Source organism: Geospiza fortis, unplaced genomic scaffold (genome assembly GCF_000277835.1).
Source record: "Geospiza fortis unplaced genomic scaffold, GeoFor_1.0 scaffold95, whole genome shotgun sequence".
NCBI classification, from domain to species: domain Eukaryota; kingdom Metazoa; phylum Chordata; class Aves; order Passeriformes; family Thraupidae; genus Geospiza; species Geospiza fortis.
Window position 1 is genome coordinate 3900029 of NW_005054333.1, and position 12010 is coordinate 3912038.

The following is a 12010-nucleotide window of genomic DNA, read 5'->3' on the forward strand; positions in this document are numbered from 1 at the left end:
CAGGCGGCGGGCGAACAGCCACTGACGGATTGCCGAGCCCTGGAGTTCAGGGATCCTCCTCACTAGTCTCCCTTAAACGTTTTTGTTACCCGAATTCTTAATTCCGCAGTCCGCGTGGATTGTGTGTGCGCGCGTTACTGCTATATGAAACACCTTTCCTTGCTTTGGTGATTAATATTTCAGTGAAGGTAGTGCATTTTTTAGTGCTTTGAAGTTGCTTTGAACCTGTGAAGGAAAGGTTAAAATACACATGGATGAAGATCCTACAGAGGTAAAAATTTGCTCTGGCGCTTGATTCCTGCCACAGGATGTACTGTGGAAATCTTGAAAGAGGTGTTACCTCCAGCTTTTATATTGTGGCCTTTCCTAAGTATGAGGTGTCTGTGTCTTCACCAAAAGAGTATTTTCCTCAGGATTCTAAGAGGTACTGGCATGATGATAGTTACTGTTGTACATTTTATACTTTCTGCACAAACTTTAGATGGGCAGAACTCTCTGGACTTTGGTAGGAGGTTAGTGTTATGCCATCCAGAGCTTCTCGAAACTGGCTCATTTAAGACAAATAGTTTCTCTGCATCTAGAGATTGTCTGCATGTTAGTGGAGCAGCATGTGTGTGCTGTTTTTGCACAATGGTTTTCATTAAGAACTGGTGATGAATTTTGTTATTGCTGTTTTCTGACCTGTGGTGCTTAGATGTTCTAGGTAGATCGTGACCCTAAATACATCTGTAAAATGCATTATTATTCTGTTCAATGTCTGTTAGTTATATGTAGTGTATTTTTATAATTGTTCCATTCTTTTCTTGAGTTCCATTTACAGGTTTATAGCTGTTTCCAGGAGTAAACATAACACTGAAAATATCCTACCTGCATACTAAACTTTCTTAATTCTCATATTTTTATAATAATGTCCTTTATTAAATGTAGGGTAATTGGTTATATAGGAAAAGGGTTTTTTTTTTTAGATCTATGAAACTGTAAGCAAGCGGTCCCTAATTCTCAAGCAGCAGAACTGAAGGGAGGATTTTTATTTTTGCAGTACTGTTGCTTAAATTTTTTGTCTCACTCCTACTCAAAATTAATAAATGACATATTGATGAATATGATTTTTTTTTATACTGGTCTGGTGTGCAGTGTTCTTTTGTTCCTTTTATGCAAACAGTTGAAAATAAATTAGTTAAAGCACGTGTCTACTGCTTTTGAACACGTGTCTTATTTTGCCTGTCCTTTTGTGTAAGGAGGAGACAGTACTAGCTTTCTTTTTATTCTTAGAGGAAAAAAACTAGATCCAACAGCAGATTCCAAATATTTTTCAAGAGGAATTTGAGCTCATCAATCTTAAATAGAGGATGTATTTGGAAGAAGGAGGGGAGAAAGTTGACTTCCTTGTCAGACTGCAGTACATGAGACTGGTAATACGGAGATGTATTTTGAAGAAAAAACCTTGGGTTGTCACTGCCTGCAGTAACTGTGTTCTGTTATATGCATCTTGATCCAGGCCTGCCTTGGACAACTTCAGAAAATATGTTGGTCTGCATGCAGATTGGCTTAATACTTCTAAAAGCATATGTGCACTGAAGTATTTTGCTTGTTTTCTTAGGCTCAGTGTTTTTCTAGTTTCCTGTTTAAATTTGTCTTAATCCTCATTGCACAGTTAATTATATTGTGTATGTCAATTACATCTCCTGCTGCAATATTTGAGTTGTTTAAAAAATAACCACCACACTGAAGAAAACGCACAACCAAACACCCAAGCACCCAACTTTGATTTTTAAAGTTAGTTAACAGTAAAAAGCTGAGTTGATTTGGTTTGAGTTCTCTTGTCCCTAGAAGAACAGTTCTCTTCAAAACAATATTCTAAAATAATGAATTTGTGGAAGGGAACTACTTCTTAGTGCATTTTTAAGTGTTTGGCATGAAATCTTCATACGTATGAGCTAGTGATGCTTTTGTATGTAGAACCCTGCAATTAAAAGGCCTGGTTTGTATAAGAAGTTACTGTAAAAGTGCTTTGAGCTGGTAGAAGTCAGAAGGTTCTCCTTTCTGCTTTAGTTTACCAGTATATACAAAAAAGTGAATTCAATAGCTTATTACTGGTCCTGTTTTTTTGGGGAGTTGTTTGGGTTTTTTTGTGATGCTCTTGTCATTGCATAGAAGATCTCTGCTTAACAAGTGCAGTGATAGTTTCTTTGCAAGAAAATAAAGTCTTACTGAAAGCATTAGTGGATATGAATATGTATTATTCACATTTCTACTTTGAAAGGAATTATTTTAATGGTGCTCCTGTTGAGGGTGTATATGTTTGTTGGTAATTCCAGTGGTGTGGGATTCCAGATTAATCTTACAGATGCTTGAGTTTCATTTGTTTTAGTAATTATGGAGAAAATATGAATTGTTAACCTTTTATAGAACATACTTAGATGTGTTTAATCAACTTTTACTTACAATGCCTTAGATAAATAGTACGCTAGTATTAATGTAGAACAATTTTAACCAGAATGGTTTTTATAATTGAATGTTACCCAGGATGGAATCAGACAGTATAAATTAATTCCTATTTTCTGTAATAAAAACAAATCCCAGAGTTCTCATTTTCTTTAAAAAGCATCTCATGGGTCTTACAGAGGAATATTCTGAAAGTCTTCAAGTGTGGTCCCTTGTTTCTGATAGCTAGAGGGAGACACAGGAATAAGGACTAAAAAAAAAAATCTGTATTCTAAAAGGGGACCTGTAGAATTGCATAAATTGCTTAATTTCTTTAATAGGGGTAGAACCTTTAGAAGAGCCAGGTCTCATTTTGAAAATAAGTCTTACTGAAAGTCTTTGACACCTATGAAAATCTTGGTTAGTGTTTGTTTTGCTAATGCAGAAGAGGTGTTTCAAATTATATTAATGTAATATTTTTTTTTTTTTTTCCCCATGGCAGAGGGAAAAGGAGCAGTTCCGCAAACTGTTTATTGGCGGCTTAAGCTTTGAAACTACAGAAGAAAGCTTGAGGAGTTACTATGAGCAATGGGGGAAGCTTACAGACTGTGTGGTAAGTTTAGCATACCAATACATAGCAATAGCATGGAATGTGTAGGAATTTTAAATGTTTGTTTTCTGGATTGCTTAGAGAAGATGGAATATTAGCTTTTAATGGTACAGTTGGTTGCATTAGGTACAGTTCAGTCCATTGTAGCAATGCGTAAATTTTACTCTTGCAAGCTTGATTGAGTTAGGGAACATTAACAATCTGTTTTCTGTAAAATTCTCCCAGATTATCTAACCACTGATTGCAACAGTTCAACTTTGGTATCTGAAAGTTGTCTGAAGTGCATTAGAAAGTGCTTACAGAGAGCACTATTACATCTGTGTGGTTGGTCACATTTGGCAAAAAACTGATGTCTTGGTAAGCAACCTCAGTAAAGCTGGAAAAGGATGTCTTTCTCTGTGATGTTTTCATAGAGTTGTTAAGGTTGGAAGAAACCATTTACTATTTAACCATGCACTGACAAGTTCTTCACTAAATCATGTCTGTAAGCACCTGCGTTTGTGTGTCTTCTAAATACTGACAGGGATGATGACTCTGGTAGAAGTTCTCTGCTGAATTGTCTTGGGAGTAGTAAATAATAACGCAGGTTTAAAGTTGGTGGTCTTCATGAAGTTTAAAAGAAATTATGTCAATGTTTTTTTTTCAAAAACGAATACAAATATAAATGCACCTCACTGATCTAGCAGCATTTCTGAGTCTTGGAGGACAGCAGTGGTTTGAATTTCTTTGATCTCAAGCAGTGTCACTCATACTAAATCAACAGAGTCTGCTGCTTTGTGTTTTGAAATCAAACCAAGGAAAAAGTAAATTAAGCTTACACACTTAATACTGTTACCAAAAAGCTTAACATGAGACAGATATAAATAGTTTAAATGTTTTTATTGATTCTAGGTAATGAGGGATCCTGCAAGCAAGAGATCAAGGGGGTTTGGCTTTGTAACATTCTCTTCCATGGCTGAAGTTGATGCAGCTATGGCTGCAAGACCTCACACGATTGATGGAAGGGTAGTTGAGCCTAAGAGAGCTGTGGCTAGAGAGGTAAGTATGGCTTTGAAAGCAGATGCTTCTCATGCTTTGAAAAATGCCTGTTTTGGTCAGACAGTTAGGCTTTGTTCTTGTTTGAAATTGCCTGGGTTTAAAGTACCTGGTTCAACGCCCATAGTTGGGGCATTATTTCCCACACTTTTAGTCTCTCATATAAATGTCTCCTATTACAGTGAATTATTTTGTTATTCTGGTTATGGAATCATGTCTGCAAGGGACACATCTGGGGTCTGAAACACGTTGTAACAAACATGTTCTGTTGAATATTTGTAATTAAGCAAATTCCAAAGTAACTTTTCTGGAATAGTTCCTGTTACAAGCCTCAAATTAATAAACTCCTGTCAGTCTTTCTGATTATTCCAAGATCTTTCTGGGGTATTTCTAAAAGGTACATAAAACCAGAGCCAGGTTACTTTGGCACAGAGGTGCTTGAGGAGCAAGGGTGGATTATAAGGCAAGTTCCGTTCACCACACAGAAGCTCTGGAAGGGTTTACCAGATTAAGGTTGGACTGATGAACTGGATTTGAATGAGCTGTCCCAAAGGTATGGGGAAATGGAAATTGTAATCACCGGTACCCCTGTTAGCTATCCCAGTTTTCTTTCCATTCCCTGCAGAATGCAGGGTTGGTTAGCATTTGGAAAAGGTAATTGCAACAGCATGTGTGTATGCTGTTTAATGGGATTAAAATGCACAGTTGTGAATTTGCTGAGGTTGAAGGGCCTTGATACAAGTGGAATGTGGGTTCACTGCTGTCGGGGAATTGGGCAGAAGAAGCTGATGCATCTTTGTTTTAACAATTACAAAAGTCATGCTCTAACTTAAGTTATTAAATACTTGCAGTTCTTTCAAACAGTTGATCTGTATCATTTTTCAGTGCTTTTAAAGCTTTGACATAAAAGGGGGAGGAAAAACCTCCAAGTAATGCTATGTTACTTTCCTCTTAGAAGGTCCCCTAAATGGGCTTGCAAGGTCATGCCTCACAAAAGGGCTGTACCTTAAAAATCTTAGTTTTTCTGAGCTCTATTCCTGAAATCCAGGTGAAACAGTAATTTGTGAAATTGGTTTTTTTGTGCTAATTTAGAAAGTTCTTTTAACAGGAATCTGGAAAACCTGGTGCTCATGTTACTGTGAAAAAATTATTTGTTGGTGGCATTAAAGAGGACACTGAAGAGCACCACCTTCGTGACTACTTTGAGGAGTATGGAAAAATTGACACTATTGAAATCATTACTGACAGACAGTCTGGGAAAAAGAGAGGGTTTGGATTTGTTACATTTGATGACCATGATCCTGTGGATAAAATTGTATGTAAGTAATTTTACTTCTTCTTTGGATAGTATTAATTCTTACAGCCTCAGTGCAAAGCTAAACTTACTGATCATGGGATTAGTTATGTGCCTGTATTATTTGTTACATCATAGGTTGCTGGATTTTGTGGGAACGTGTATTTCAAATGAGTGTTGCCATCCTTGTGTAAAAATCGTATGGTATTTTGTGTTCTTTAATATGATTCAGAATGTGTTTGTATTAGAAGTCTGATATTCTGACTTGTTGCCAGTTAAATGCTGATAAGCCTGTGTTGTGATACGATTACAGTGCAGAAATACCACACCATCAATGGACATAATGCAGAAGTAAGGAAAGCTCTCTCTAGACAGGAAATGCAGGAGGTTCAAAATTCTAGGAGTGGGAGAGGAGGTATGTACAAGTAATGGTCAATAGTTTGTGGTTGATTTTTGTGTTCACTTTCCACAATCTCATTACTTAAAAATGTTAAACTGATACAGGAAACTTCGGTTTTGGTGATGCTCGTGGAGGTGGTGGCAACTTCGGTCCAGGACCTGGCAGCAATTTCAGAGGGGGAGCTGGTAAGACAGGCATGTTTGTAGCATTTACATTTTTTACCTTATTAATGCTGTCTTTCTGGTTCTGGATAACTTTGTATGCTGTGGTGCTGTTTGACTCAAATACACCTGTAGCAGTTGAGAGAATTTTTGGGAAAAGTAACTTGCAAATGAACTTGTCTTTTGGTTTTTCTGTTTTGCTTTGGTTGTGGTTTTTTGGTTGGGTTTGGGTGTTTTTTTAGCTCTTATTGAAAGCCAAAAGTGATGTAAAAGTAATTATTTGCTAAAAAGAGATTTCTCTGGTTCTGTGCAGCGCTTGCCTGCCATTTTAAAACTGGGTACCATACAAACCTAAGAAAAGAAAATATAGAGTGATGATTGGATGTTTAGCTTTATTTTTCTGAAGTTAATTGTACATGTTCTTAATTGATAATTTCTGAGATTTAGTTCTTAAGGTCATAAGAGCTTGAGAATTCGACTCGTTTGCTACAGGTAAATTGAAATCCTTTGGGGTTTTTTCTCCCAATAGATGGATATGGAAGTGGCCGTGGATTTGGTGATGGATATAACGGATATGGCGGAGGACCTGGAGGTTAGTTTGCTGTTGTGGTGGTGATGTATTTTTCTTTCATTAAGAAACACTTCCATATTTATATTCATATGTATAAAATTTATCTGAATTACCTGAGGCATTTTGTTGGCTTTAAGAAATGTACATGGTTGTTGGCTTAGGTCAGATTTCCATATGGCAGATTGTATGGTTATTTTTTGGACAAGCATTCTTATCTTTAGGATAAGAGTGGGTCCTAAATTTCCTGGAAAATGAAGATTTTAATTAAACCATTCAGCTGAGGTGTTTAGGCAGTCTGACTTGTTGGGGTTTGGTCCTAGTTCAGTTAGGGTGGGAGTTAGTATGTGCTTTAAAAAATACTGTCCATAGAAATTTCTTTACAAAACTACCTTTTTCGTTCTCTTTGTTCTTCTAAATATAAAAATATTCTTTGTGTATAATTTGTGTGCATTTTATATTGAAAAGCTCATTTTAAAAGGATTATGTTCTCACAGGTGGCAACTTTGGTGGCAGTCCTGGTTATGGAGGAGGAAGAGGAGGCTATGGTGGAGGAGGACCTGGTTATGGCAACCAGGGTGGGGGCTATGGAGGTGGTTATGACAACTATGGAGGAGGTAACATTTAGGCTTAAATTGTTCAAGCATTTCAGTTACAAATTACTGCAAGTCATTTGAGGTTGGGGGGGATGGTTATTTGGAAATGTTGTGGAAGGAAGTTGTTTTTCAAATAGTATCAAATAGAACGAAAATATTGTTCGGTGCACACACTGCTGGAATACATGCGTGATTTTGTACTTATTTAGAATTTTTATAATGGGATGTCTTTGAGTGTTGCATCCATTTTAGCTCATGTAGGTATTTCTCCACTTCTGTGTTGATAATACAGGCAATTATGGAAGTGGAAACTATAATGATTTTGGCAACTACAACCAACAACCTTCAAATTATGGTCCGATGAAGAGTGGAAATTTTGGTGGCAGCAGGAACATGGGGGGACCATATGGTGGAGGTATTGTATATGTCCTGTATATTTCCTTCTAGTTGGACTGGGTGGACTTCCAGGACTTTGGGGGAAATAAAAGACATGGGGTGGTAACTGTTTTGAACTAAAAAATGGTAGACTGAAATTAGGTATTAGGAAAAAACTTACTGTGAGGGTGATGAGGTGCTGGAACAGGTTGCTTAGAGGTGGTATGAGTGCCCCATTGCTGGCAGTATTCAAGGCAAGGTTAGATGGGGTTTTGAGCATCCTGGTCTAGTGACAGATAACCCTGCCCATGGCAGAGGGGTTGGAACAAGATGACCTTGAAAGGTCCCACCCAACCCAGGTTATTCTATGTGATTCCAAGGTGGGTATGTAGGAATTGGATAACTTCTGCAGTAGATGGACTGCAGTGCCTGTGTTCTTTCTGCAAGTTTGCTTCAGTGTCTTGAGATTGTAAAGCTTGTCTGAGGGAAATTTATTTTTATTATTTTGAAGCAGATAAAACATACTAACTTTTTCCACAGTGTTGTGCAATTTTGAGTTTAAAGATTCTATTTCATGTTCTTTGCTGTCAGCTCGCACTATTTGTGGAGAGTCTAGTTACTTAATTTCCAGCATATTTACTTGATTTTTATCCTCCTCTTGTGTCTTTTTTTTCTGAAGCATCCTACTTTTTGTTGTCTTAAAGTTGCTTAATAGGGAGTATCAGGCTTGTGAAATGGGAACTGAAACATGAAGCCCTTTCTTATAAGGTTTAGCCTGCAAGCAAATTCAGCCGTCACAGTCTCAGGACAGCACAGTGCATCAAATTACATGTGGTACTGTTGAATCTTCTAAGATTTCAGCATGTAGTTGCTTCCTGTGGCAGTCTTTGGAGGTTCTTTAGAGGAAGACAGCGAAATGTTAGAAGTCTGTGTTGCAAATGCTGTCACTGGAAGTAAAGCGGATGTTACTTTTCATTTAGTCAAGCTTTGATTGATTGCTTCTGTGAAAAACTTTCCTAGATTTAAAAATGTACTGATGGGACCATTCTGTTTCTTGTTCTGCAACTGCAGGAAACTATGGTCCCGGGGGCAGTGGAGGAAGTGGTGGATATGGAGGGAGGAGCCGTTACTGAGTTTCTTCAAGCATGCCATGGGTAAGTATGTTTTTAAATGTTAAAATTGCAGTGATTCTTGAGAGTAGCTGCAGGAGTTAAAAGCTTTTTAGGATATTATCTTTCCTTTAAAAAATGGTTAGATGAATAATTTCATAACCTATTTTTTTACTCTTTACTTCTGTTGAAACAGGCTTCACTGTATAAATAGGAGAGGATGAGAGCCCAGAGGTAACAGAACAGCTTCAGGTTATCGAAATAACAATGTTAAGGAAACACTTATCTCAGTCATGCATAAATATGCAGTGATATGGCAGAAGACACCAGAGCAGATGCAGAGAGCCATTTTGTGAATGGATTTGGATTATTTAATAACATTACCTTACTGTGGAGGAAGGATTGTAAAAATGCCTTTGAGACAGTTTCTTAGCTTTTTAATTGTTGTTTCTTTCTAGTGGTCTTTGTAAGTGTAGAAGCATTCCTTTGATAATGTTAAATTTGTAAGTTTCAGGTGACATGTGAAACCTTTTTTAAGATTTTTCTCAAAGTTTTGAAAAGCTTTTAGCCAGGATCATGGTGTAATAAGACATAACGTTTTCCTTTTAAAAATTTAAGTGCGTGTGTAGAGTTAAGAAGCTGTTGTACATTTATGATTTTAATAAAATAATTCTAAAGGAAATATTGTGTAATTTTAGATTTTTTTTAATACTGTAAAATAAGGCAAGGAGTGGGTAGTATAAGGTCCCACAAATAATACAAAGCTATTGTTGTACGTGTAAAATTTAATGCTGGTGAGAAAAAGTATGTTGTCTGTAAATTACCAGGTTTAAAATATCTAGGTAACTTAAGGGGTATCTCTGCAAGGAGAAACACCTTTTTAGATTTTTTAGATGCTGCTTCTTCAATGGCAAGGAAAGGAAAAAACCCCAGCAAGGTACTCTTCCAGGGACGCAGGTCTAGTACAAGAGAACTCTTGAAAACGTCACTAAAAGTTCAGCCAGTCTTAAAAAGCTGTGCTGTATCTCTGCAAAGCTTTAACTACGGTAGATTGTTTATAAGGATGGCAACGAAGGCTGAGGGTGTAGAGCAAAATAGTTCTAAGCTTCAGTTAAACTTCTTTAGGTAAGATCTTGTTTACTTTTCCTTTCTTAATGTTTCAAACCCAAGAAATTAATAATGTATGACAGTATTCTTTCAGTATAGTGATTATCATTATGTAGTTTAACATGTAGCAATTAATTGAGTTAACAATTACAAATTGAAAAGAAATTTGTGAATCCTGTTTTCTTGTATTATTAAAATTTTACAAAAATAATTGTCAATTTCAGCTACTTAACATATTTTTTTCCTACTGGAATCTAGCTATGATATGAACCCTGGACAAGCATAGACTGCTGCCACTGTACAGTGCTACAGTTGAACAAATGAGACCTGCAAGTGTCCATTAGTAAAGCTTTGCAAGGGTTCCATCCCTGGTGTTGGTAGTTAAAATGGTAGGTCACAAGTTAATTAAATCATACAACTTTATTTTTGCATCCTGCAACATTTTCTTTTTTCTTGGGAGTCTATGCATTATGGTGGTTGCAAGGTAATGCAATGAAGGTAGTTCTGTGCTGTTGAAAATGAACTATGTTGTTACGTGTTTTGTCTGCTGTAATCTATTCTATATAACACATTTCATCCTCAAGGTTCCCAAGTAACTGTAGAGTGTTTACGTGTAAGGAAAAATTTCACCACAGAATACATCTGCCTCTGTGAAGGATGTGTCGTCCATTCTTTTAACAACTGCATAAGCAGTTCTTTAGGAGGGCAAGTGAAACCTTCAAATGAAACTGCAGGTGGTATTTCATAAGTGTACAATGTATTTGTGTAAATTGGAATTTGGCTAGGATGTTGAGGTTTCCACCATTTTTTATAGTTCTTGCAGCTAACAAACCTTAGTGCCAAATTTAGTCAGCCTTACTCTCACTGCATTGAATGTTTGCACCTCAAATTGATGGAAATTTATCAAGTATTGAATGAGTTACTCAGAGTAAGGGTGGCATACTCTACTAGATTTGGTTTTAAATAAAAAACAGCAAAACCTGTCAAAAAAAAAGGCAACCAAAAATGCTTTAATTTCAAAGTTCATTGCCTCTAAAAGGCTACTCATTGAAGAACGTGGACTCAGCTAACAAAAGTCCTGTTCCTTTTGTGTTAGACACACCAGTGAACTGCTTATACTTCTTTTTTTTAAAAATGGCTGAAGTTCCCCTATTGGTAATTTGGTTTAGACATATGTGATAAACATCTTCAGATACACTTTTTTTTTCTTTGGCAGGAAGGTGCCATGCTGCAGGTAACTAATGAAGAAGTGGTCAACCACAGAAACGCTTCAAGAAATAAGAAATTCTGTATCATCAGAAAATAGTTGTTTTTGCTGCCTTCATTAAAAATCTAGAGGTTAAATGAATACTGATAAAACATCACAATTAGTACAAATCCCTGTAATGATGGGTTTTTTAAATTATAGTGATAATGTCTTGTAAACCTTTCAAATAAAATTCAGATTCGTTAGGAGAAACAAATCACTAATGTTAAAATAGCAAACATTCTGTGAGTAGAAAGTTCAACTACATATATTTATAACTTTCATAGCTTTAAAATAAAGTATTTTTATACCAAAGTAGTTCTAGTGTAATGCTTAATAAAAACTTAGTGTGTATCTAACATTAAATAATGTTTATGTTTAGACCCTTCCATTATTTGAAACATTCCACTTTGAGGTGAATTTAAAACAGAATCAGTTTGACAAGTGTGTTCATGGAACTTGTTTCTCTGACCATGGGCATCTGTTCTCTTTTGGGAGAAACAGGGCTGCAAATTTAAAAGTGCTGATGTCGTTGCTGTTGGACACAAGTGCTTAAAAGTAGCTTTATTTGGCTGTGTTTTATATTACCTCATACTTTCCTGTTAACGAAACTACCACCAAAGCCAGTTTGTCAGATTTCAATAGGACAAAAGCTTTATCCTTTTCACTTTTAAAATGCTTTTAGCATGAAGACAGACAGACTGACTGACTGGAATGTAGAGTTCTTGCTGTACAAAACTTAGTACCCATAGCTGCATCTGGGGGCCGAAGGAAAATACCAAAACAAAAAATGCCAAACCAAACAAAATCATTTAAACAAACACCAAGGATGAACTTGGGAAAGCTCAGTTGGGAGTGTATTTAAGGGAAGATATCTTGAGGTTATACTGTTTCAACCACTTATCTTCATGCATGGTTTATTCAAAACTTGAAATTTATATGCTTTGGCAGAATCATCATGTCTTTAACCTTTATAATACTGTTTAAGGATTCACGTATGATTTTCTTCTGTTTCTTAAGTTGAACTTTGAAATACTTGAATAGGTAACCGGTGGGCTGCAACGGAAGCAGAAAATGAAGATGCA

The 12010-nt window shown here is 36.4% G+C and overlaps 1 protein-coding gene across 7 annotated transcripts in view; it reads left to right on the forward strand.

Moving 5' to 3' along the window:
* The window catches only part of HNRNPA2B1 (heterogeneous nuclear ribonucleoprotein A2/B1), an 11934-nt gene extending 694 nt beyond the window's left edge, over positions 1-11240 (forward strand). The window contains exons 2-13 of one of the 7 annotated variants that reach the window (XR_004081804.1): positions 2927-3037; positions 3926-4072; positions 5178-5388; positions 5677-5778; positions 5868-5957; positions 6454-6516; positions 6990-7109; positions 7381-7503; positions 8535-8617; positions 8769-9697; positions 9938-10068; positions 10896-11240. Coding sequence is in view for 2 of the 7 variants with exons in the window: in XM_031057658.1 (XP_030913518.1) it covers positions 2927-3037; positions 3926-4072; positions 5178-5388; positions 5677-5778; positions 5868-5957; positions 6454-6516; positions 6990-7109; positions 7381-7503; positions 8535-8596 (1029 nt within the window). In the remaining 5 variants the exon portion in view is untranslated. Of the gene's footprint in view, positions 1-2926; positions 3038-3925; positions 4073-5177; positions 5389-5676; positions 5779-5867; positions 5958-6453; positions 6517-6989; positions 7110-7380; positions 7504-8534; positions 8618-8768; positions 9698-9937 lie in introns of all 7 variants that reach the window. The other 6 variants (XR_004081806.1, XR_265348.2, XR_004081803.1 and 3 more) reach the window with 6 other exon arrangements.
* The last annotated feature ends 770 nt before the right edge of the window (positions 11241-12010 follow it).